General features: G+C 38.2%; 1 protein-coding gene across 50 annotated transcripts in view; it reads left to right on the top strand.

Moving 5' to 3' along the window:
• Positions 1 to 21,712, top strand: part of ZDHHC20 (zDHHC palmitoyltransferase 20) — an 89,960-nt gene extending 68,248 nt beyond the window's left edge. For 2 of the 50 annotated variants that reach the window (XM_078375147.1, XM_078375130.1), the window contains 8 exons: positions 969 to 1,004; positions 2,149 to 2,281; positions 6,729 to 6,791; positions 11,636 to 11,725; positions 13,017 to 13,061; positions 13,415 to 13,530; positions 15,734 to 15,811; positions 17,695 to 21,712. In XM_078375147.1, the coding sequence (XP_078231273.1) occupies positions 969 to 1,004; positions 2,149 to 2,281; positions 6,729 to 6,791; positions 11,636 to 11,725; positions 13,017 to 13,061; positions 13,415 to 13,497 (450 nt within the window). In that variant the 3' untranslated portion in view covers positions 13,498 to 13,530; positions 15,734 to 15,811; positions 17,695 to 21,712. Of the gene's footprint in view, positions 1 to 968; positions 1,005 to 2,148; positions 2,282 to 6,664; positions 6,792 to 11,635; positions 11,726 to 13,016; positions 13,062 to 13,414; positions 13,531 to 15,733; positions 15,812 to 17,694 lie in introns of all 50 variants that reach the window. The other 48 variants (XM_078375150.1, XM_078375135.1, XM_078375157.1 and 45 more) reach the window with 38 other exon arrangements.
• Positions 21,713 to 25,970: the final 4,258 nt, after the last annotated feature.

Below are 25,970 nucleotides of genomic sequence, written 5' to 3'. Positions count from 1 at the left end.
CCAAGAGGGTCCAAAATGACAGAGGGACTTAGAGAGTATCGGAAGGACTGTGGCTTTTTCTGGCAGCCAGGTAGGGACATGATTTGACTTGTGCAAGGCTCACTGATTGCTGAGCTGAGAATAGTTGGGAGAGGGCAAGTGCCAACATACAGGCTCACGTGGTAGAGGCTGTTGCAGCATCCTGGCTGGAATAAAGTAGAAGCAGTGAAGGTGGTAAGAAGTCATCAGATCTAGTTTTTGGAAACTGCTAGTCAGAAGTTTGTTTTCAATATTGGCTAAAAACATTTTGTTTTATTCTTCCCCAGACATCAATCTTTGCTTTAAAAACTGACTGGAAATGTATCTGAAGGCTGGGTGCGGGTGGCTCACACCTATAGTCCCAGCCCTTTAGGATGCCAAGGCAGGAGGATTACTTAAGACCAGGAATTCAAGACTAGTCCTAGCTCTGGCGCCCTAATGAGACCTCGTATCTTTTTTTTTTTTTTTTTTGAGACTCACTGTGTTGCCCAGGCTGGAGTGCAGTGGCGCAGTCATGGCTAACTGCAACCTCTGCCTCACGGGTTAAGTGATTCTCCTGCCTCATCCTCTCAAGTTGCTGGGATTACAGGCGTGCACCAACACACCTGGCTAGTTTTTGTATTCTTAGTAAAGACACGGTTTCACCATGTTGGCCAGGCTGGTCCAAACTCCCAACCTCAAGTGATCCGCCCACCTCAGCCTCCCAAAGTGCTGGGATTACAGGTGTGAGCCACTGCATCCAGCCAATACCTTGTACTATTTTTAAAAAAAAAAAGGAAATGTGCTTGAAGAGCCACATGTTCTTGTCTATTTTCTCTTGTATTTCTCGAGAAAATGTTGTAGATGGCCACAGAAAGCAACATCTTAGTTTTCCTTTAATAGGATTTATAAAACTAAGATAATTTCGTATAAAAATTGGTTTCTTAATATATTGTCTCTATTTGCACAAGCTTTGCCGCAGGAAATCTACAGAGAGTTGTCCAAAGGTAAAATACATCATTACCATGACATTCTCATGATCTCTTTTGTGACATTTATAGTGAATATGTTTAATAAAAATTTGCTTCACAAGATGACCAGGTAGAAGACTCACTTGATATGTTTGAAACGTATGTTGGTTACTCTGGAGAAAAAGAGAAAAAGATCAATGTCAAAATAATATAATCCAATACTAATAACCTTCTTTTAGTCTGTAATACTTTTTAAATCAAGCAGGACAGCCTCGTGTTTTGGTGGAGTAAGTGCTTTGCCCATGTGGTTTATTTTAAGAGCTAATAGTTGAAGGCCTCCTTTATTAAAGATACTGATTTCTTCTAAGCTCTAGTTTGCTTCTGTTAAAATGTATATAGTCATAAGAAGGGATACCAGAGAAGCTGTTTCATTCATTAATACCTTTTTGTAAATTTATTTATCAAAATTGCTAACTATACACAAAGGCTCTATAGAAACACAGATGAACAGTGTAGGAATTTAAGCAGCTGAAGGCATGGGCACCTTTCAGTCGTGTTCTGAAAATAGAGATTAGACAGGTTTAAAATACATCACAACTAGTTTTTAGTTAGCAGCAAATCTAACTAAAATAAGCAAGTATTTTAGTATAGATATGGGGAGCTTATGTATTCTGGGTGTTGGAAAAAGCTTGAATATATACATAAAGTACAAAAGAAAATATTTTGGGTAGAAGAGTCCATCTTTTCACTTTATTACTGAAAGTATTGCTATATATATATATATATATATTTTTTTTTTTTTTTTTTTTTAAAGAGACAGGGTTTCACTGTATTGCCCAGGCTGGCCTGAAACTCCTAGGCTCAAGTGACTCTCTTGCCTCACTCTCTCCAATAGCTGGAATTACAGGTAAACACCACCATGCCAAGATAAAATTTAAAGAAAAAAAAAAATTAAGAGCAATATTTTAAATGACTCTTCCTGAACTCCTAGATAAGCAAGTTGGATTGATAATACCAGTTCTTTGCTTTTGCAGTTGTTGCTTTGAGGTATATTAATGTATTATTTTTCATATATGGCAATTTTTTTGATACATTCAACAATCTTTAGGCAGAACTATCTTACAAATTATATTTTAGAGGTTGACTGTTCTCAAAATTAACTTCTTTTTTTCCTCCTCAGAATGAACTGACAGATACACGTGCAAAATTCCACGTCCTTTTTCTTTTCTTTGTGTCTGCAATGTTCTTCATTAGCGTCCTCTCACTTTTCAGCTACCACTGCTGGCTAGTTGGAAAAAATAGAACAACAATAGGTAAGTAGGTTAAAATAAATTATAATTACTTAAGACAATGGCCATAAATGAATATGACATCTAGAGAAGGACAAGGTTCAGATGATAGAGAGGTGTAAGACAATTCTGAATTTGGAATAGGTGGCATATGCCTAATAATTCCAGCTACTCAGGAGACTGAGGGAGGAGAATTGCCTGAGCCCTGGAGGACAGCTTAGACAACATAAGGAGACCCAGCATCTAAAAAATAACAATAATAAAAGAATTCTGTAGTAAAATTAATTGTGACTGGATGGGGACAATGGTTTTATAATAAAGGTTCATTACTTTGGAGAAGGTTGAGGAAGTAAGATTGACTTTTTAACATATTTTCAGTAGTGTGTTATATATCAAAGTCGAGAATTGTTTTCCAAATTTTAATAAATAAAAACTGTTTCCTACATTATATAGTGTCATTTCAAAAATTAATCTATTACAGGCACAGTGGCTCATGCCTATAATCCCAGCACTTTGGGAGGCAAAGGTGGGTGGAATTGCTTGAGTCCAGGAGTTCAAGACCAGCCTGGGCAACATGGTGAAACCCTGTCTCTAATAAAAATACAAAAAAAAAAAAAAAAAAAAACTAGCTGCAGTGAGCCAGAATTGCACCGTTGCACTCCAGCCTGGGCAATGAGAGTGAGACCCTATCTCAAAAAAAAAAATAACTTAATCTATGAGAGATAGACAGTAGATTTACATGCTTTAGGCAGTTTGCTGTCAAATAAGAAAACCTTTAAATTCTCAATTACAGCTTATCTTTTAGCTAAAACATAACAATGTATTTCATGTGCCTATATATACATATTTTTTTCCTTTGTTTTGATACAGAGTCTCACTCTGTTGCCCAAGCTAGAGTGTAGTAGTGCTGTCACAGCTCACTGCAGCCTTGACCTCCTGGACTTAAGCAGTGTTCCCACCTCAGCCTCCCAAGTAGCTGGGTCTACAGGTGTGCTACCACACCCAGCTAATTTATTTATTTCTCACAGAGACAGGGTCTCCCTATGTTACCCAGGCTGGTCTCAAACTTCCAGGATCCAGTGATCCTCCCACTTCCACCTCCCAAAATGCTGGGATTTCAGATGTCAGTCACTTTGCCCAGCCCATATACATTCTTTACTTTTTTCCCCACAGTTTAACACATTTAACTGGCATATGTTTTGTGACTGAGGCTAAGGAATAGTGCTTTTGACATGCTTCATTATATTCATCTTTGTGTCAGTTGTCAGTGTAATTTATGTATTGTGTCACTAGTATTAGCATTTATTTTTTAGTTTGCTCATTTAAAAAAGTGAAAATATAGGGGGAAAAGTAATGTTTTCAAGTAATTGGACAAACATTCCCTAAACAACAATGGTGGCATTGCTCACTGAACTATTGGCATATAAGAGGCACTGCTGTTATAATTGAAATATTTATATATCTGCTAACATACCAAGGCACAAAATAAGGATTTTTATGGTAATGTTTTGTAAAAAAGTAAAATTCACTTGCAATCTACAGCCATATATCTGCCAGGTAATTTGGGTCTGCCAGCCCCGTCCTGCCTCAGAGTACTTTATATGTTCACAAAGCATATAGCAGAGGGAGGGTGCAGTTACCCAGAACAGCCTGTGGTTATAGTTCTCATACTTCAGTTAACATATCTCAGCTAACAACTATCTTGCAGCAAGGTCAGTGAAAGCTGGTTATCTTTTGCTAGGTCTGACTGCTCTTCTCAGAGACATACCCATTCCCCTATTATGGTTTCACTTATCTTGGAATTCAGCCAAAGTTTACAGCAGTCTTGCTGCTGATCCCCCTAGAGGGGGTGGGCTACTCTGGCTCTCTGCAGTTGGGGGGAAACAGTTTTAATTACAGAAAGATTAAGGGATTTGGGGGGAGACATGTAGATGCTTTAGTATTGGATCATTTTAATGTGTTACTGAGCGGTATTGTAAGTTATGGTGGGCTTCCTGTGTGAGGATTTCTCTATCCTCCACTGTTGAACTCTTCTCCAATTCCATCATGCTTTCATCCCTTTTCCATGTAAACAAAATTTCTTATCCCTATTAACTATTTTTGTCCTCTTTATAGAATATTCTGCCATCTCTTTACCTTTAATTGAAAATAACAGAAAGGCAGCCTACAGGCAAAGTCCAGCCCTGAAGTTCTCCCCAACCAATAAAATCTGTGTGAGAGATTTCACAAAGAAAACCAGATTTCTTCGTTTCAAAACTGATAAGTCTAGTAGTAGTAGGCACATTTTCCCACTTGGCATCAGTGAAATGGAACTAATCAGTGGTGGACTGCCCTAGATAGGGCATAGATTTAGATAGGGCATGTACACTGTCATTTGCTACTGGTCTTGCCAGTCGTGCCTTTGTTTCCTGCCCAGCCCCTATAAGTATGTGAGAGATTGGCACTTCCAGGGAACCTGCTGTTCTCTTCAGCAATCTTTTTCAAACTTCTTTTTTTGCCAGTGGCCACAGTAAGAAATGCAGCATTTTACATCATGACTTAGAACATGCACAAATATTTTTAAAATTATATAAATAAAATAAGCAAAAGTTTCACAAAACCTCATTAATCTCTATTATGTGCACTGTATTCTGATATTTTCTTTTCTAGTTTCTTAAAAGGAAATGCTGGTTGCAAGTCATTCAGTTGATTATGTGGCCTATCAAGCTGTTTTAACCCACACTTTGAAAAAACATTGCTTAGCACACCACTTTTTTACAGCTTCAACTCCCACAGCCCTCTTCTTTAGCTAGTTCTCCACAACTACATTGAGATGTTTGTTTTTGGATCCTCTGAAGGGTGTCTTATTCTGCTGTATCACCTCTGTCGTTTTCATAATTGCCACCAACCCACCTTTAGATCATTTACCCACATTTAGTGAGTTCCTACATTTAAGCTAATGCCACTATCCCAAATAGGCAAGCTAGTCCCTTTGATTCTGATGGCCACTCATTCCCACAGCCACACGTTGAGGTTTTTAATCACTTAGAACTGAAGAGCCTCTGAAAATGAAATTTTAAACTTGAATATGTTACTCTCTGACAATTTGCTGTATTCTGATGTACTTCCTGAGTCCTCCATTCTCCAACAGTTTTCTCCCAAGTTTTTCTTTCCCTTCTGGTTTTATTTCTCACCCATGTCCATTCGAGATCCTTTGCTAATTCATGGCTCTGGTTATCCAACCATCTTCTTTATCCCATGTGCAGTGAGGCTGCTGAAAGCTGTTGAAGGATGTCTTCCTTCATAAGATTTACTATAGCTACAGATTTCGGATGTTAAGCCTCATTGAGGGCCTTAGCTCTGGTAGTAATGTCACATGTTTCTGGTCAGGTCCCCCAACTATTACCCAAGACAATTATTCCAGATTTTCATAATTCTCCCACTTTCCTTATCCATTTTATGAGTCACTAATAGAAAAATTAGAAGAAATTACAAGTAACTCTCATCTTCACATGTTTATAGCCTCATACAAACATTTCTTCTTTCACTCCCACCATTCTCATCTGCCTCTGACATCTGAGGAAGAAGGATGCCTTTTCTGGTATTCAAGGTTAATCTTCACAACTTTTCTAGACTCCTTTCCATCTTCTCTAGGATCCCATTCTTCAGTTTTTATTTTACTTTTTATGTCATCAATCCCTCCCAATGCCCTGGCTTCTTATCCTTATCTTATAAAACACACTGAAGTGTATTCCATTTTTAAATTAAAAAACATTTTTTGTGAAGCCTGTATCTTTCTCCAGACCTCGCTCTACATCACTTGATAACCAAGCTTGAAATAATGGTCTAGTCACCCTGAGCTTGCTCACCTTTCCCTGCAAGTACCCCCAAGGCACACATATGTCACTATCCAGACAAAATTATCTTCCTCTCTTCACCTCTGTGCTCCCCGGTACATCAGGACTATGTTATCACTTATTACACTGTAATTTTGCTAGACTCTAGGTTCTTTGGTAGGAATTTTATCTAATTTATCTCTGGATCCCAAATATCTAGTCTGTGCTATCAGAAACATAGTAGAAGATTCATAAATAATGAGTGAAGTTGCAGGAATTAGGTTATCTTTTGGAAATAAAAGCCAAGTCAGAGATAGCATACAATATTAGATTTTCAGTAATATTAGGTAATTATTTTGCCATGTTATTTTATAAGGTTGATGAAATATTAAATGTGCTATTTTTCCCCAAAAGAAGTTTCAGAAATTTATCTTTTAATTGCTACCAATATATTATTTATTTTAAATTATATTTATAGTTTTTAGGTCAAAGATATAAGCAAGAAAATTGGTGTTTTCCGTCCCTCCTTTGATTTTTAAATAGATTAATTAGCTTATATATATATATATATATATATATGTATATTTAACAGAATCATTCCGCGCACCCACATTTTCATATGGACCTGATGGAAATGGTTTCTCTCTTGGATACAGTAAAAATTGGAGACAAGTCTTTGGTGACGAAAAGAAATATTGGCTACTTCCAATATTTTCAAGGTAATTTATAAAATGTGGGTCTCAGAGATTATGGAATCCATGGTGCTCTGTTTTTCTGGTTAAATGTCTTCAGATTTAGAGACTATAATACATATTGATAGCCTTACAGGCTTTGAGGATGAAAACTCAAAATGTCTTTTTCAAACATAATATAGTTTATTTTTCATTTTTTAATTAGATAAGGTTAAAGAGAATTTAAATATATATTTGAATGGAAAATAGAAGAACAAGATTTTTCCCTCAAAATGGAAATAAGTTGTTTGAAGTAAAAAAAATTATAAAAATTTATAGTTATCACCCACAACTACCACAGAAGTGAACTACGTATTCTGTTGTGTCCTAAATCAAAGACCAACCACATGTTGCAATTTTATCCCAAATGTAAATGAGAATGTATGCTTGAGATGATTTATAGTTTCCATTTCTTTCTAATTTCCATCCATTTTAGGCCAGCTGTGTATCATAAAGAAGGCAAAAATATATGAAGATTGAGCGACATATTTGTAAGAGTTATGAGTTTTTTCCCTCAATTAACTGAATTATTTTTTTTTTAGTCTGAAAATGACTTATTTGCCTTCATTTTTTAAAGACATTTTTGCTTGGTATAAAATTCTAGATGTTGGCCAGGCACAGTGGGTAATCCCAGCCTGTACCCCCAGCGCTTTGAGAGGCCAAGACTGGTGAATCATTTAGGGTCAGAAGTTCAAGACCAGCCTGGACAACATGGTGAAACCCAGTGTCTACTAAAAATACAAAAATTAGCTGGGTGTGGTGCAGCACACCTGTAGTCCCAGTTACTTGGGAGGCTGAGGCACAAGAATTGCTTGAACCTGGAAGGCAGATGTTGCAGTGAGCCGAGATGGTACCACTGCAATCCAGCCTGGGCGACAGAGGAAGACTCTGTCTCAAAAACAAAACAAAACAAAATTTTAGCTGTTGCTAAATGTTATGCTTCTGGTTGGCATTTTTTTAATGAGAAATTTGTGGTAACTCTTATTTTTGTTAGTCTATATATAATTTTTTTCCTATGGCTACTTTTAAGACTATTACTACCTCATGCAATTTGGTTATGATATATTTCAGTCTAGTATTCTTGTTTCTTGTGCTTGGGATTAGTTGAGCTTCTTGAATCTCTGGTTTTAGAGCTTTCATCAGATTTGGAAAATGTTGTTAACCATTATTTCTTCTGTCATCTCCCTCCCCCTAGGGACTCCAGTTACATGTGTTATTAGTCACTCAGAGTCCTTTCACAGCTCACTGATGCATTGTTCATTTTTTGTTGTCTTTTTTCTTTGTTTCATTTTGTATAGATTCTTTTGCTGTGTCTTCAAGTTCATCAATCTCTTTTGTATACTTTATCCATTGTCTTACATATTCAAGATTTTTCCCCTCCCATTGGTTGGAACACAGATTACTTGTTTTGAAGTTATTTTCTCTAAACAGAAGTTTTGAAGTTATTTTCTGTCAACAGCAAATTCTAAGTCGAAAAGATTTTGTTGTTTTTTGTTTGTTTTCCTTCCTTTAAAGATGTTCCATTAACTTCTGGTCTGCATTGTTTCTGATAAAAAGTCAGCTTGACTCCCATCTTTATTTCATTGTTTGTAAATTACTATCCTTTTCCCTCCTATAGCTACTTTTAAGATTTTATCCTTATCACTGGTTTTAAGCAGTTTGATGAGGTCCCTTGGTGTTTATCCTACCTGGGGTTCATTAGGCTCCTTGGATCTGTGAGTTTATAGTTTTCATAATATTTGAATAATTTCAATCAATTATGTCTTTAAATTTTTTTTCTACCTACTTCTTTTCACCTCTTCCCTGACTACCTTTTCTGGTACTCTCAGGTATACATATGTAAATTGCTTGATAGTGACCCACAGGTCATTGCTATTTTGTCCTTCTCTGTCATCTTCTTTTCTCTCTTTGCTTCATTTTGGTTAGTTTCTGCTGATAATGTTCACAAGTTCACTGATCTCTTCTTCTATAATATCTAGTCTACTGGTAAGCTCCTCCAATGAATCTTTCACTTAAGATTTTTTTAAAATTTTTTATTTACTTACTTATTTTGAGACAGAGTCTTGCTCTGTCACCCAGGCTAGAGTGCAGTGGCACAATCTCAGTTCACTGCAACCTGTGCCTCCTGGGTTCAAGCAATTCTCAAGAAACTCTGCAAAGAAGCTGAAATTACAGGCGTGTGGCACCACGCCTGGCTGATTTTTGTTATTTTTAGGAGAAACAGAGTTTCACCATGTTAACCAGGCTGGTCTGAAACTACTGGCCTCAAGCAGTCCACCCACCTTGTCCTCCCAAAGTGCTGGTATTACAGGCATGAACTATCATGCCTGGCCCAGATGCTGTAATTTTCAGCTCTAGAAGTTCAGTGTTTTTTTTTTATGTATATATCTTATATTTCTCTTTTCACTATATCTATTTTTCCTTTTAATTCACAGGTATGTTTATAATCATTTTAAAGTTTTGTTTGCTAATTTTCAATGAAATTGCTAATTTTCTGATTTTTTTGTATGGACTTTTTTTTTTTTCCTCTTAGCTGTAGATCACATCTGTGCTGCTTTTCACGTCCAGTAATTTTTAATTGGGTGGTGGACACTTTGAATGCTACATTGTACCTATCTAGATTGGCCTCCTGAAGGGCTGGGATTACAGACATTACTACCACTCTTGGCCTGAGGCTTGTATTAAGCTTTGTGTTGAGTCCAGAGTAGTACTTCCTCTACAGCTAGTTTAGTGCTCCAATAAAGGTAGGGTCTCTACGAAATCCGTGTGTTCAGTTTCACTCCACTCAAGCTGGTCAAATTTGAATGCTTGCCAGTGCTGTGAAAGCTCTGTGAATTATTCATCATTCGTTATTGTTTTTTTTTCCCTGGATTCACATGTGCAGCTTAGTATTTATCAAAAGACTCAAGTACACCACTTGCAGATTTCTGTAGCCATTTCTCTGCGTATCTTGCTCTTTCTCTGTCTCAACTCTGTCTCGTAGATTTAAGAAACCTCAGCTTCTCGCTCGCTCTATTTTTTTATTTTTTTATTTTTATTTTTATTTTTTGAGATAGAGTCTTACTCTGTATCCAGGTGAGACAGGCTGAATGCCCAGGCTGGAGTGCAGTGGTGCGATCTCGGCTCACTGCAATCTCTGCCTCCCAGATTCAAGTGATTCTCATTCCTCAGTCCCCCTAATAGCTAGGATTACAGCACACACCACCACAGCCAGCTAACTTTTATGTTTTTGATAGAGACTATTTCACCATGTTGGCCAGGGTGGTCTTGAACTCCTTACCTCAAGTGATCTGCTTGCCTCTGCCTCCCAAGTACTGGGATTACAGGCGTGAGTCACTGCCCCCAGCCCACCTCAGCCTCAAAACTCCCGCCTCTGTCATCTCAATTCAGTGAAACTACCTTGTTCTGCTTGGTTTACTGCCCCCGATAGTGCCAAGGTCCTGGCAGAAAGCTGGGACTCACTTAGTTTTGTTTTTCTTTTTTTCTAAGACCACAGTTCTCTACTGCCTATTTTGAAAACAGTTATTTTGTACTGTTCAGTTTCTGACTATGCACAGTTTACTAGTTATGCCATCTTCGCTAGAAGTAAAAGTTCCTATAATATACAATTTTGATGTGTTTAAATAATATGAAAATAAGGCATAAGTATGCTCTTATTAGACCCTAAGCTTCTTGAAGGCAGAGATTTTCTTCTCTTTTGTTCACTATCTGTAATGCTTAAAATAGTACCTAGAACATCATAGGCATTCGCTAAATATTTGTTTAATGAATATTGTTGAATAAATAAGTATGTGGAACTTAAATTATGAATTTCAATTTGAGCCTGAATGATGTCGTAAGTGATTATGATAAGCAGATCAGTTACCCAGATACTTGAATACCTGTGGTTGGGGTGCTATGCTAGGCATCATAATCTTAATAGGTACAGAAGACATTGTTTCTAAATATATATAAATTATAAAAGAAAAGGGCTTATGTCTGCAATGGAGCTATTAGTCTGGTCTCACACTGCTAATAAAGACATATCTGGCCGGGCGCAGTGGCTCAAGCCTGTAATCCCAGCACTTTGGGAGGCCGAGGCGGGTGGATCATGAGGTCAACAGATCGAGACCATCCTGGTCAACATGGTGAAACCCCGTCTCTACTAAAAATACAAAAAATTAGCTGGACGTGGTGGTGCATGCCTGTAATGCCAGCTACTCAGGAGGCTGAGGCAGGAGAATTGCCTGAACCCAGGAGGCGGAGGTTGCGGTGAGCCAAGATGGCGCCATTGCACTCCAGCCTGGGTAACAAGAGCGAAACTCCATCTCAAAAATAAAATAAAATAAAAAATAATTTAAAAAAAGACATATCTGAGACTCAGTAATGTATAAAGGAAAGAGGTTTAATTGACTCACACATGGCTGGAGAGGCCTCATAATCATAGTGGAAGGCAAGGAGAAGCAAAGTCACGTTTTACATGGTGGCAGACAAGAGAGTATGTGCCAGTGGAACTCCGCTTTATAAAACCATCAGATCTCATGAGACTTATGCATTATCACAACCACAGCACAAGAAAAACTCGCCCCCCATAATTCAGTTACCTCCCACTCCCCTCCCCTCCCCTGATATGTGGGAATTATGGGAGCTACAATTCAAGATGAGATATGGATAAGGACGCAGCCAAACCATATCAGTGTAATAATCCCTAAATTAGAAATCTTAGGAATTACTCCCTGATATGACAAGTTATGATCATTTATGTCATGTCTATGAAAAATGAGTGTTAAATTTGACTATTTTGATTTAACTTAACATTGTTTAAATTATTACTACTATTTTTCATTATGCAGCTTGGGTGATGGTTGCAGTTTTCCAACTCGCCTTGTGGGGATGGATCCAGAACAAGCTTTTGTTACAAACCAGAATGAGTATGCCAGAAGGTGTGCTTCTTGTCTTTATGCCTTTCCATATTCATCATAAAGCAAACTGTATACATGTGTTGTATGTACATCTTATGAGTAAATACAGTAGTGATTTAGTAAGCCAGCATAGATAGGGAAAGAGAAATTTAAATTTTTTTAACTGAGGGTTAATAAAGGTATATGTGCTAATAACCATAATTTTGTATTATCTAAACCAGAACACTTAAGACTAGGAAAGAGAATGCTTGTTTATTAATAGTTAAACCAGGATAATCACATAAAACCGGAAATCTCTGGACAAGCTAGGAAGCAACTAAGACCTTTCAAGATTTTATTAGATTGGTTTATGTCAGTTATATTTTTTCAAATAAATAAGTAATTATACTAATCATTTTATTTAATAAATGAATTTTAATACACTATCAACATAATGAGGTTTCAAAAATACCAATTTTTTTTCATTAGTTCATCTTGGAAATTTTTCCATATTTGCATGGCAAGTAAACTTTTATAGATTCGGTGTAATAGTTCATTTTAAACAAAATTTTAAAGAAATTAGAGATATTTCTAAGTGAAACAATCAGAATTTATTCATTACAGAAATAAGTTGTAGGGGATGAGGAATGGTAAGGTTTTTGGTTTTTTGTTTGTTTGTTTGTTTGTTTGAGACAGATTTTGCACTGTCACCCAGGCTGAAGTGCAGTGGCACGCTTAGCTCACTGCAACCTCCGCCTCCCAGATTCAAGCGATTCTCCTGCCTCAGCCTCCTGAGTAGCTGGGACTGCAAGTACCCACCAGCAGACCTGGCTAATTTTTTTTTATTTTTGGTAGAGACGGGGCTTCACTATGTTGGCCAGGCTGGTCTTAAACTCCTGACCTTGTGATCCACCCACATCCACCTCCCAAAGGGCTGGGATTATAGGCGTGAGCTATCATGCCCAGCCAGGAATGGTAAGTTCTAAGTGAGCATATTAATAATGAAAGAACCATAAGTTTTAGAACCTGTAGCTTAAAGCCTTAGACCTTTGAGCTCTAACATTTTTTATGGTTCTGGCCACTGCACTTAAACTATGAGCCTCAGTTTCCACCTCTATAAAATTAGGATTATGATACCTACCACCAAAGGTTATTTTCAGGATTGAGATGATGTGTATAAAGTGCCTAGCATCATGTCTGCCCCATAATAGGGACCCAAAAAGTATCAGTTCCCTTTTCTTCTTCCTTTCCTTCCTTCATTCCCTTCCTCCCTGGATCTTTTAGCTAGAAAAATAAGTCTACACTAAATCACTGAATCATTTTTTCCCCTTAGATCTAAACTGCAGAGGTAGAAAGCAGAAAACTTGGGAAATGACAGGTAATTGTTTTGTACTGGCCACAGACCTAGATCCTCACCTGTCCTTGTACTACCTATGGCTCCTGATTAACATGTTAAGAACATTTTAAACTGGCCTCTGAAACTTTTTAAATTTTGACTAATTGTTTTCATTGGCAATGTTGGACTACAGATTCTTGGGTTCAGAGAGCCATTTAATGGGGGGGTTGTACGCATATTTTTATTTTGAAGATAGTTTTTTCAGAGTACTAAGATCTCATATGAGTTGCCCTCACATATTTAGGAAAGGAATACTAATTTGCTGCTTATTAATTTATTAAATATCCATAGTTTAGCATTAAGCTATTTGCTAAGTTTTTTGCTCTTCTTTTCAGTAGTGGCTCAAATCAGCCTTTTCCTATCAAACCACTTAGTGAATCAAAAAACCGCTTGTTGGACAGTGAATCTCAGTGGCTAGAAAATGGAGCTGAAGAAGGCATCATCAGATCAGGTAATAGTTGTCATCTGAAACACTGCTTTGTCTGTTTCAAATGAAAAGCACCAGATTTAATAAATATGGAAAAAATAAAAATAATATAACATTTCAAAAATACTAAAATATGTGAAACTTTTAAATAAAAAATATATATAGGGTGTTTGTGTTTCTTAGTAGTCTCTATGAGGAAGGGCTAGAGGAAGGAGAGTATAGTGGCTCATGTTTTTGTTCTGTGTAACTGCAGGTTTTTGTTACCCAACCACATACTTCTCTGCTCAGATATGGAAAGTTCTTTTGGCATTGGCTGTTCTGAAAAAGTAACATCATTCTTTTTTTTTTTTTTTGAGATGGAATCTGGCTCTGTTGCCAGGCTAGAATGCAGTGGCGCCATCTGGGCTCACTGCATCCTCCACCTCCCAGGTTCAAGCGATTCCCCTGCCTCTGCCTTCAGAGTAGCTGGGACTACAGGTGTGCGCCACCACCACGCCCAGCTAATATTTTGTATTTTAGTAGGGGCAGGGTTTCACCATGTTGGCCAGGATGGTCTTGATCTCCTGACCTTGTGATCCACCTGCCTCAGTCTCCCAAAGTCCTGGGATTACAGGTGTGAGCCACTGTGCCTGGCCAGTAATGTTATTCTTTAGGGCCCCAGCTTTTGCTTAGTTGAAAGTAAATCTTGGAAAGCATTATATTCTTTGCTGCCTTAGTTTAAAAAGAGCACACTGAATATATTTTAACCTTTTCTAGGTGACTCTTAATCATTTGTTAATCGAGGACGCAAGTGTAGAATAGTCAGTAAAATTGAAGTGGGAATTTTCATCAGACCTGGATTTACAACATTGTCTGGCCACTTAACTAGCATTACAGCCTAAAACACATCTGAGGTATTTTTTAATGGTAATAGTAATAACACTGTGATTTTCTCCTTGCACGGTAGAAAAGTGGTTTTAGGCTGGGCATCGTGGCTTACACCTGTAATCCCAACCTTTGGGAGGCTGAGGCAGGAGGATCACTTGAGCTCAGGAGTTTGAGACCAGCCTGGGCCACATAGCCAATCTCTAACAAAAACTTAGGGAAAAAAATTATCTAGGCCTGATGGCATGTTCCTGTAGTCCCAGCTACTCAGGAGGCTGAGGTGAGAGGATTGCTTGAGCCTGGGAGTTTGAAGCTACAGTGAGCTATCGTCATGTTACTGCACTCCAGCCTTGATGACAGAAGAAGACCCTGACTCAAAAAAAAAAAAAAAAAAAAAAAAGCTGGGTACAGTGGCCCATGCCTATAATCCCAGCACTTTGGGAGGCCAAGGCAGGTGGATCACAAGGTCAAGAGATCAAGACCATCCTGGTCAACATGGTGAAACCCTGTCTCTACTAAAAATAGAAAAAATTCGCTGGGCATGGTGGCGTGTGCCTGTAATCCCAGCTACTCAGGAGGCTGAGGCAGGAGAATTGCCTGAACCCAGGAGGCGGAGGTTGCGGTGAGCCGAGATCGCGCCATTGCACCGCAGCCTGGGTAACAAGAGCAAAACTCCGTCTCAAAAAAAAAAAAAATAGCTGGGCCTGGTGGTGCACACCTGTAGCCCCGGCTACTCAAGATGAGGCAGGAGAATCGCTTGAACCTAGGGGGACAGAGGTTGCAGTGAGCCGAGATCACCCCACTGCACTCTCCAGCCTGGCAACAGAGTGAGACTCCACTTAAAAAAAAAAAAGATTCTGGACTATAGCAAATACCCTTAAAAACCTACTGTTAGAATTTCTGAGGGTTTTTTTTGTTGTTATTGTCTTGACTTTTAGCAGCATTTGGAACATTCTCTTAAATTAGTATTTTTAGGATCTTCATTAGGATCATCATACCTCTTATATAAGGTCAAGGAAAAATTCCAAAGTTTAAGGCCAGCCTACACAATACTATTGAGGCCCATCTCTAAAAACAAAAAGATCTAGGGAAAGGTTGATTTTGTGAACTTCTTAATTATTGCTGCTTAACATCTTTAAAGCCAATAGATACTTCCACAAGGATAAACACAAAATCAAACTTTTGACAGCTAACGTTAGCGCTTTCCTTTCTTCAATTTTCTACAAGAAGACAAATGGTTGACACCATCAACCTATTTCATATTTCCATAATAATCATTTTGCTATAGTCAATTTTGCCATTTAGCCAGGAACTTAATACTTCTTTTTTTCTGGTCATGTCATATATAATTATGTGCTTACAGGGACAAATAACCATGTAACAGTGGCAATAGAAAATTGAGTACCACTTGTTCATAACTAACCATTTGAATAAGAGCAAGGTAAGACAGTATAAAGGTAATTTCCTTAAATAAATGTAGCTTGTGTGCATACTTTATAATCTTTAAATAATTTACAGGTTTTTGGGGGGTTTTTTTGTTTGTTGGTTTTTTTTTTTGTCTCTTCAATGCTGTCAGCAAAATTAGGCAGTATGGAAAGACTGGAACGTAACATCTGCAAAAATCTCATTTTCCTTATCCCTTATAGCACAATCTTAGTAACTATTTGTTGGTAAATTAATGGAGAAAGTAATTTAAAAAATAGTTTAGTACTGGTATGTGGGCCACTGGCCTTTTCAGTAAACAATACCTTATTAAAGAAAGAAAAGTGGCCAGGCAAGGTTGCTCACCCCTATAATCTCCCTGTGTACTTTGGGAGATCAAGGTGGGAGGATCACTTAAGCCTGGGAGTTAGAGACCAACCTAAGTGAGATACTAAAATTAGTATAATGAGACCTCATCTCTACAAAAAATTAAAAATTAGCCAGGTTTGTGTTGGTTCACATCTGTAGTCCCAGTTACTTGGGAGGCTGAAGTGGGAGGATCACTTGAACCCAGGAGGTCGAGGCTTCAGTGAGCCAAAATGGCACCACTGCACTCTAGCCTGGGTAAAAGAGTGAGGCCCTATCTCAAAAAAAAGAAAAGACGACTTTTGTCCACTATTGAGGAAATTTGACCCGGAGAAAAATGACCAAAATTAAAGATTCTAAAAAAGAATTAAGAAGTTCGTTTATGTTATATGATTTGTAAAAGACACAGCAAGAGAACATTGCTAAGAAGTAAATTACCACAAATATGGAGCTTATCACATTTATCATCCTGTTCCTGTATAACAGGAGTTTGTTTTTCTTAAGGAATCTCATCTGGAGTGTCCACTAGAGGAGCATCTGTTTCCTCACTTGTGGCCTTGTCATCAGCAGTTAGGGGCTTGCAGAGGACCTTGAGCCTGCATGCAGGGCTGCAGCTAGAGCCTGAGACTCAGGACAGAGTCAGATCACAGACACTAGGGTGGGGGAGGACACATCAGGCAGAGTAGGGTGCAATCAGAAGAGGAGCTACATTGCATGATCCCAAATAGGTGATTGTGGGCCAGGTCAATGCCACCAAGAGCTGGGGCTGTGGAATAGTACTTGGTCCCTAGACAAGCCCTGAGTCCTAGCTCTGCATTTCTTCTTAATGTGGGTGGAATAATTGCTGATGCTTGTGGTTGTTGAGAAGCCTCAGCTGCAGTTCCTTTAACAGTTGCTGTGGGAATTTTTCTAAATCTTGCACCAATCTTAGAACAGGTGTAGGTGGACCAGATGTCTTCTCAAACGATGTCCAAGTTAGTAGTCTGGGGGTACTGTAAGAGTCTCTATCTTTTAAAATACTCTCTTGATTGCTTCGGGGGAAGAAAGTAATACCCATTTGGCCGGGCGCGGTGGCTCAAGCCTGTAATTCCAGCACTTTGGGAGGCCGAGGCGGGTGGATCACGAGGTGAAGAGATCGAGATCATTCTGGTCAACATGGTGAAACCCCATCTCTATCAAAAATACAAAAAATTAGCTGGGCATGGTGGCGCGTGCCTGTAATCCCAGCTACTCAGGAGACTGAAGCAGGAGAATTGCCTGAACCCAAGAGGCGGAGGTTGCGGTGAGCCGAGATCGCGCCATTGCATTCCAGCCTGGGTAACAAGAGCGAAACTCCGTCTCAAAACAAAAAAGAAAGTAATACCCATTTATCTACTGCTACAGAAAAATCTTTATTATTATAATAGTAGCATTAAGGAATTCACTTTCCATCTTGTTATATTAGTAGCCTTGTACCTTAGCCCAAAGAACTATTTAGTATCTTCAGAAATAAAAAATCAAGTTTTAACCAATAATTCAATTGTTTTTTTTTTATAGGTGTATGAAAACATTTATAGACTGATATTTTCAATTTCATTTGTAAGAAAATGATCAGTGGAATGAAATAATTGAAGTATAACAGAAGATATATTTTTAAAAAAAGAAAAGCCTTTGTACAGTTCCTGGGATTTACAGAAGCATTACTCCAGAGCAGAACGATGCCTTAATCTTAAGTGTTCATTTGTGCAGCATTGACTTAGAGCTACAAAAGTGACTTAATGTTATTCTGGAAATAATACTTACCTGTTATGAGATGCTATAATATGAGCTGTCATCACATTTTAATATGCATATGTATTTTTTGATACCTGAATTACATTATTAGAATTGTTAATATCCATATAAATTTTCACTCTGAAAACACAAGCTAAAAAACTTTTCTTAAGTAAAGTACTTAGGGCAAATGGTGGCTGAGGGCGAATAATATCCAAATTACTGTTGCTTGTACTGTATAAGGAAAACTGCTTTTTTAAATTGGGTATTTGCTAATTTATAATTACTATTTTATACTTTTCAACATTTTAATAACTTTTTTTATCGTTGGCTATAACAGAAGGATTCAGATATCTAAATATCATTTAGAACATACAACACATTGGTCTAACTCATCAAAAGCTTAGTTATAAGCATTAATACAACCATGTAGTATAGCATGTGCTCAAGGCTTAAAGGGAACTTGGCAGTATAAGAAATACTTTGAGTTCTCTGCTTTTTTAATAACTTTTTTTGTTGAACTTTCAGGGGTAAGTACATGGGCAGAGAAACACAAAGGTACATATGCTGGAGAAATACTGGACACGGTAGGAAGAAGTGTTAAGTGTCCAGAAGAAAAGCTAAGAGGAATACTGTAATCTGTTAAAAAAAATTAGAGTTTTAACAGTAGTTAGAATAGAGCATGCTATTGACTTGACTTTCAAATTTCAGTACTAAAAATATAACTTTTTATAGTAATCATGTAACAGCTTAAACCGTGACTTAAAATGCAGTTCAAAGTAGGCAAAAAACAACTACAACTTTAGATTAATTTTTCCTCCTGGCTGTCACAAATTCTAACCTGAGTGATCATTTACATTCCTAGTCTCTGAGAAGTAGATTCTACTCTTAGATGCACAATCTTAAGTCTGACTTAGTAACAGCAACCCCTTTCTGACTAGACACATGTCTCCTTTTTTTTATAATCTAAGTGACAGTTGTTGCATTAACTCCAAAGAAAAGTACAGAATAAACAGTGTAGAAATGTTACTTCTTATTTATACCATTTAGTCACATACACACACATACTCTCTCTCTCAAATAATTGATTGCTTCCAGTTAATGGGTAGAGATGAATCTCAGCAGCATCTATGAGTACTACAGTTGGAGTTTCCTGTCTGTAAAATGGGACTGCAGGGGAGGGGTGTTGTGAATGAGTTAGAATGGATGACTTCTAACATTCTGCGATGTCTAATTTTGCAAAATCACTTTTATTCACTCTGTATTTTTATTTTTTGAGACAGTCTCGCTCTGTCTCCCAGGCGGGAGTGCAGTGGTGCAATCTCAGCTCCCTGCAACCTCTGCCTCTTGGGTTCAAACAATTCTCCTGCCTCAGCCTCCCAAGTAGCTGAGATTATAGGCTCATACCATCAAGCCCGGCTACTTTTTACATTTTTTACCATGTTGGCCAGGCTGGTCTCAAACTCCTGACCTCAAAAATCCACCTGCCTCAGCCTCTCAAAGTGCTGGGATTACAGGCATGAGCCACCACGCCTGGCCCCAGTAAATTTTTTGGAGTACCTCATATATGCTAAACAATACACTAGGGATAGCTCCATCATTTCGTAGTACAGCATAAATTTTATGGTTTCTATTGTAGTTTTATAATTTGTAAGAGTGATCTAATTTCCATCATCCATACTAATATTAGATCTTAAAAGGAGGTACCCTTTTTCTCTGAACCAAAAGAATGAAAACATAGTTTGGAATACTATAGTATGGATTCTTCTACCTTTGTTTCAACTCCTTAGTCTTAATAATCTTGATTCTAGCAAACTGGAATGAGAGGTAAGAGGTATCAATTATTGCTGGGGCGTGGTGGCTTACCCCTGTAATCCCAACACTTTGGGAGGCTGAGGCTGGCAGATCACTTGAAGGCAGGGGTTTGAGACTAGTGGCCAAAAAGGCAAAACCCCATCTCTACTAAAAATATTTTTAAAAAACTGTCCAGGCATAGTGGCACATGCCTGTAGTCCCATCTACTTGGGAGACAGAGGCAGGAGAATCACTTGAACCTAGGAGGCGGAGACTGCAGTGAACTGAGATCATGCCACTGCACTCTAGCCTGGGCGACACAGAGTGAAAATGTGTCAAAAAAAAAAAAAAAGATCAATTACCAAGTGAAAACTTAACTTCATTTTGGCAGTTTGCATATTATAAGGAGATAAATGTTTAAACATACTTGACTACTTTCAGAAATGTTCTCCTTGTACTTTTTGTGTTTTTACATTCAGATCAAAAGATTTGCGTGCTCCTGGCTAACAGCCAAGGAAACTTCTTTCTTCACCATTATACAAATAGTCTTAGTTCTTTGCATTTTTGTTATTTAACATCATCTTTAGTATAATAGCACAGCAAACATCTTTTCAGAAATTTTCAATTAAAGCCTTTAAATTATTTATCTTTGATTTAATCCACAGCCAACATTTTGCCACATTCTAAACATTATTTAGCTGAACTGATTTATATGTATTAATGGCCATTCTAGCAAGGGCCTACTAGTGGTGTGGGAATCAGAGAAAGGCTGCCTCTTTGGTATCTCAACTGCTATTGATTATTGCTATCAACTATTTGGGGAGAAAAAATCAAAATGAAGCCCTGTCAAATTTTATAAGTACTATCTTGGTCCTTCAAACACTTGAACATTTGTGATGACATTTAAGAAAAATAAAGTTGAAGTTCAGGTCTTGCCATTGCCATTAAAAATGAATTAGACAGGAGACTTGGTTTACCTGGGAACAAATTTACTTGAACATTCAATACCTAAAGCTATGCCAAACCAAAGAGCAGCTACAGTACATTAGTTTATTTTAAATGAACAAGTTTACAAAGTTTAATTTCATCTTTACATAAGGATGCTTTTTTAAAAACTGTTTTTACATATTAGTGGTTATGATCCAGTGTGTCATGAGTGAATTTAACTGTAAGGTGGTTTAAATCAAATATGCAATGTTTACTTGAATTCTATTTCATTTAGAAAGCAGATTTTGACTATGTTTACTGGACTGTTTAAAGATTATCAGGCATGTGAGATCTTCTTTCAGTTATCTTTAAAGCAGATGTATATTAAGAGCTTAGATTTAGGATCTACATATTCTGGGCATTGAATAGGCAGTAACTTACAAATAAGTTTTGCTTATCTTTTGTTTAGGGATTAGCACTGCTATCAGTGGAAAGTATTTTTAACTAATCTGTTATTAAGAAAGTCATATTTTTGCATTTCAGCCAAAATAAAGACCGTATCTAATAATCTGTTAGAAACAGATAATATATGTCTGAAATCCATATGTTTCATATGATCTAACTATATTTTCTGATTTAAATTAAAAATGTAATATAGATTCAGAAAGGTTCATATTTTTCTAATGACTTCATTCTATATTTTGTTGGGTTACATAAAGAAGCAAGGAATTGTACTTGTATTAAAAGATGAAGAAAGCTATTGGGTATATTTGTACATGAGTGCAAATAAGTCTATGCCTGTTTAAAAGAAAAGATGGACACTATTTTAAAGTGAGCTTTAACAGGCTTTTCTATAAACAAATTTGAAGTACAGTTTAGTTTGGTTGTGTTTACCTAACAAGTATCATAAGCCTTGTATTTGTCTCATTTGTATAATCGTAGCCCATGACTTAAAGTTGACGCTTTGCTTTGTCTTTTGGATGGCCTAACCTACATTAACATGTATGCAGAACATTTTACAACTTTTTTTTCAAAAATCATAATGAATTACTTTATTAATAAACAAAGAGAAGGTATTGTATTGGAAGTGTTTTCTTTTTTATAAAGTGGTATTTACCAAATACGAGTATAACTATTATTTTTATCAACTTGAAAACCTGGTAAAATAGTGCTTAGAGAAAGAGATTGGCTAACAGTTTGGGGAAACCACCTCTAAGATAGGTATTATTTAAGTGCAACAAAATTGTGGTTTACTTAGGTTTATTCAAAACCTAAAGAGTTTAACTTAGTTTTTTACTGAACATAATTTAATTTCAGAAGTCATTTAGGATTTTGAGTACCTTCAGATCACTGTAAGTTGTTGAATTGTGATTGTTAAAATGCTGAATAATCAATAGATTTGATCATGTAGAATTCTTTTATGGACATCTGTATTCCAGTACCCTTCCAAAGCCATTTAAAATTTTGTGTCGCTATATTTATAAAAATCGAGGTATCTCCATGAGAAAAGAAAGATCTTGAAGACAGGTAAAAATATCAAATTGCAGGCTGGACACGGTGGCTCATCCCTGTAATCCCAGCACTTTGGGAAGCTGAGTTAGGCATCAAGAGTTCAAGACCAGCCTGGCCAACATGGTGAAACCCCATCTCTACTGAAAATACAAAAATTGGCCTGGCGTGGTGGTGAGCACCTGTATCCCAGCTACTTGGGAGCCTAAGGCAGGAGAACCGCTTGAACCCAGGAGGCAGAGGTTGCAGTGAGCCAAGATCGCACGATTGCACTCTAGCCTGAGCGACAGAACAAGACTCCGTCTCAAAAAAAAAAAAATCGCAGAAATCTATAATCTGCATATAATATCTCACCTACTTCAGGGGATGGGTGAATGGTGGAAATAGAGCCACAGTCACCCTGCCTTTGCAGGCAGTGGCCCCACGTGGGGCACAGGCATTGGGGATGGATGGGGACCCGGGGACCCCCACCCACTGAAATGGCAAGAAGGCAGCTGGGTGGCCAGTGAGAGAAACCAAAACCACAACGGCCTCTGGGTGTTCTTGGTAGAGGAGTGAGAAATGATGGCTTATGGTTTGTCCCATTTGGCCATTGGAATTGACAACCCTCTATTTGAAAGATTTACCAACTATGTTATGTATAATATGGACCAGCTGCTCTAAGCTTTTACTGCAACTTTCTGAAATAAACGAATTCTTTGCAACATGTGGCCTTTCTAGATGTGGAGAAGTTGTCAACGATCCAAAAGCAAAATGAGAAAAACTTATTTTCTAACTGTTTCGTTAAAATTCACTGGAAAGGAACATTGCCTTCTGGAAATCACTTAAGGGAATGCAATTTTTACAGCATTTCTTGGACTCATGCCCTCGATCTTTCACGAGTTGAGGGAAGCACAAAAGGCAGTGAAGAAGGGAAAAGGTTCCCACCAGAGTGCATTTAGAACCATTGTTTCACATAGGTGCTATTACTCAGCACTCCTGTGGATATAATTATCAACTTAGTTAATTCAAATACCTATATTTAGCTTTTCTACATGTTTAGATCCGCCCACCACATGTGAAAAATAGATGTGAAGTAGTCAATATTTTCAATACAGTCATCTCTTGGTATCCATGGGGATACTGAGGTCTGCTTGAGTATCCTTGGATTTTGATATCTGTGGGGATTGATTGGTCCAGGACCTCCCACAGATAACAAAATCCACAGATGCTCAAGTCCCCGATATAAAATGGCCTAGTATCAGGCACAGTGGGTCACACCTGTAATCCTAACACTTTTGGAGGCTGAAACAGGTGAATTACTTGAGCTCAGGAGTTCAAGATAAGCCTGGGCAACATGGCAAAACCCTGCCTCTACAAAAAAAAAAAAAAAAAAAATTAGCCAGGTGTGGTGGTGAACACCTGTAGTCCTAAACCATTCAGAAGACTGAGATGGGAGGATAAATTGAACCTAGGAGGCTGAGACTGCAGTGAGCAGTGATGGAACTACTGCACTCCAGCCTGGGTAACAGAACAAGATCCTGTGAATAAATAAAGTGGCCTAGTGTTTGCGTGTGACCTATGCATATCCTCCCATATACTTTGTCACCTCTAGATTACTTATAATACCTAATATAGTGTAAATGATATTAATACATATAGAAGTTAATGTCGTATTTTTATTTGTTTTTTATTATACTGTTATTTGGGTGGCGGGTTCCCTGAGTATTTCTGAGCCGTGGTTGGCTGAATCTGCAGATGCAGAACCCACGGATCTGGAGGGTTGCCTTAGAAAAATTGTCTCCCTGGCCAGGTGTGATGGCTTACGCCTGTAATCCCAGCACTTTGGGAGGCCGAGGTGGGCAGCTCACAAGGTCTGGAGTGAGAACAACCTGGCCAATATGGTGAAACCCCATCTCTACTAAAAATACAAAAATTAGCAGGGCGTGGTGGCGGGCGCCTGTAGTCCCAGCTACTTGGGAGGCTGAGGCGGAAGAATCACTTGAACCTGGAAGGAAGAGGTTGCAGTGAGCAGAGATCGTGCCACTGCACTCCAGCCAGGGCAACAGTTAGACAGTCTGCAAAAAAAAGATTGTTTCCCTAATAGAAATGCTAAATTATCTACAGCCATACCACCCTAAACATGCCCAGAAGCTAAGCAGGGTCATGCCTGGTTAGTGCTTAGATGGGAGAATGTTAAACCACTCAAAAATATCTGTACTTTTCCCTGAGTAGTTGGACAGAGAGAAGGCAATTATTATTTTTTTCCTTTTTTTCCTGGCAACTTTCATTTAAAGAGAGAAAGGAATTATGCACATTTATTTAATGTTGATCTATATATATTCTAATTTCATATGACATTTAATGTTGCTGCATACATAGGATATATAACACTGTGTTCTAATTTCATATGACAAATATTGAGTTAGTAAATATATTTTAGGACACTTGGTTAAATTCAGAAGAAAGTCTTTGTTTTGTTTCGTTTTTTTGAGACAGTTGTTCTCTTGTCACCTGGGCTGGAGTGCAGTGGTGTGATCTCAGCTCACTGCCACCTCTACATCCCAGGTTCAAGTGATTCTCCTGCCTCAGCCTCCCAAGTAGCTGGAATTACAGGTGTTCACCACCACACGCAGCTAATATTTGTATTTTGCTAGAGTCAGAGTTTTGCCATGTTGGCCCGGCTGGTCTCAAACTCTTGACCTCAGGCGATCCACCTGCCTTGGCCTCCCAAAGTGCTGGGATTACAGGATGAGCCACCGCATCCAGTCAGAATTTTTTTTGTTTTATTTTGTTGTTTTTGTTTTTTAGTAGAGACAGGGTTTCACTATGTTGGCCAGGCTGGTCTCGAACTCCTGACCTCAGGTGATCCACCTGCCTCGGCCTCCCAAAGTGCTGGGATTACAGGTGTGAGCCACTGAGCCCTGCCAGAAAATCTTTTAAACATTGCTTTTAAAAAAATTTTTAAACACAAAAATTAGCTGGGTGTGGTGGCACACACCTGTCATCCCAGCTACTCGGGAGGCTGAGGCAGGAGAATCGCTTGAACCCAGGAAGCAAGAGGTTGCGGTGAGCTGAGATTGCACCATTGTACTCCAGCCTGACAACAGAGCAAGACTCGTCTCAAAAAATAATAATAATAAATAATTTCAACTTATTTGAGAACAGGCTATGAGAGTGGCTAATTTTTGTATTTTTCTGGCAGAGATGGAATTTCACCAGATTGCTGGTCTTGAACTCCTGGGCTCAAGTGATCTGCCTGTGTTAGCCTCCCAAAGTGCTGGGATTACAGGCATGAGCCACTGTGCCCAGCCTTCAACTTTTTTTTTTTTTTAAAGTAGAGACCAGGTTTCACCGTATTGGTCAGGCTGGTCTGAAACTCCTAACCTCAGGTGATCCACCCGCCTCGGCCTCCCAAAGTGCTGGGATTACAGGCATGAGCCACCACGCCCAGTTTTTTTTAATTTACATATGTATTTTATTTTATTTTTATAGAGTTAACTCGTATTTTAGATTGCAGGGGAACATGTGCAGATTCGTTACATCGGTACATTGCATGGTACTGACGTTTGGGGTACAGTTGATACCATTGCCCGGGTAGTGAACATAGTACCTGATAGTTAACCCTTCCCCTAGCAACAGTCCCCCATGTCTGCTGCTACTGTTGCCATCTTTATGTCCGTGTTTACCCAATAAACACTGCTTTTTTTATTTTTTATTTTTTTGAGAGAGGTCTCATTCTGGTGCCCAGGCTGAAGAACATGGCTCACTGCAGCCTCAACCTCCTGGGCTCAAGCAATCCTCCCACTTCAGCTTTCTGTGTAGGTAGGACCACAGATGTACACCACCAT

The sequence above is a fragment of the Callithrix jacchus genome, chromosome 5 (assembly GCF_049354715.1).
Source record: "Callithrix jacchus isolate 240 chromosome 5, calJac240_pri, whole genome shotgun sequence".
Classification (NCBI taxonomy): domain Eukaryota; kingdom Metazoa; phylum Chordata; class Mammalia; order Primates; family Cebidae; genus Callithrix; species Callithrix jacchus.
This window is presented reverse-complemented; position numbering and strand designations above follow the sequence as displayed.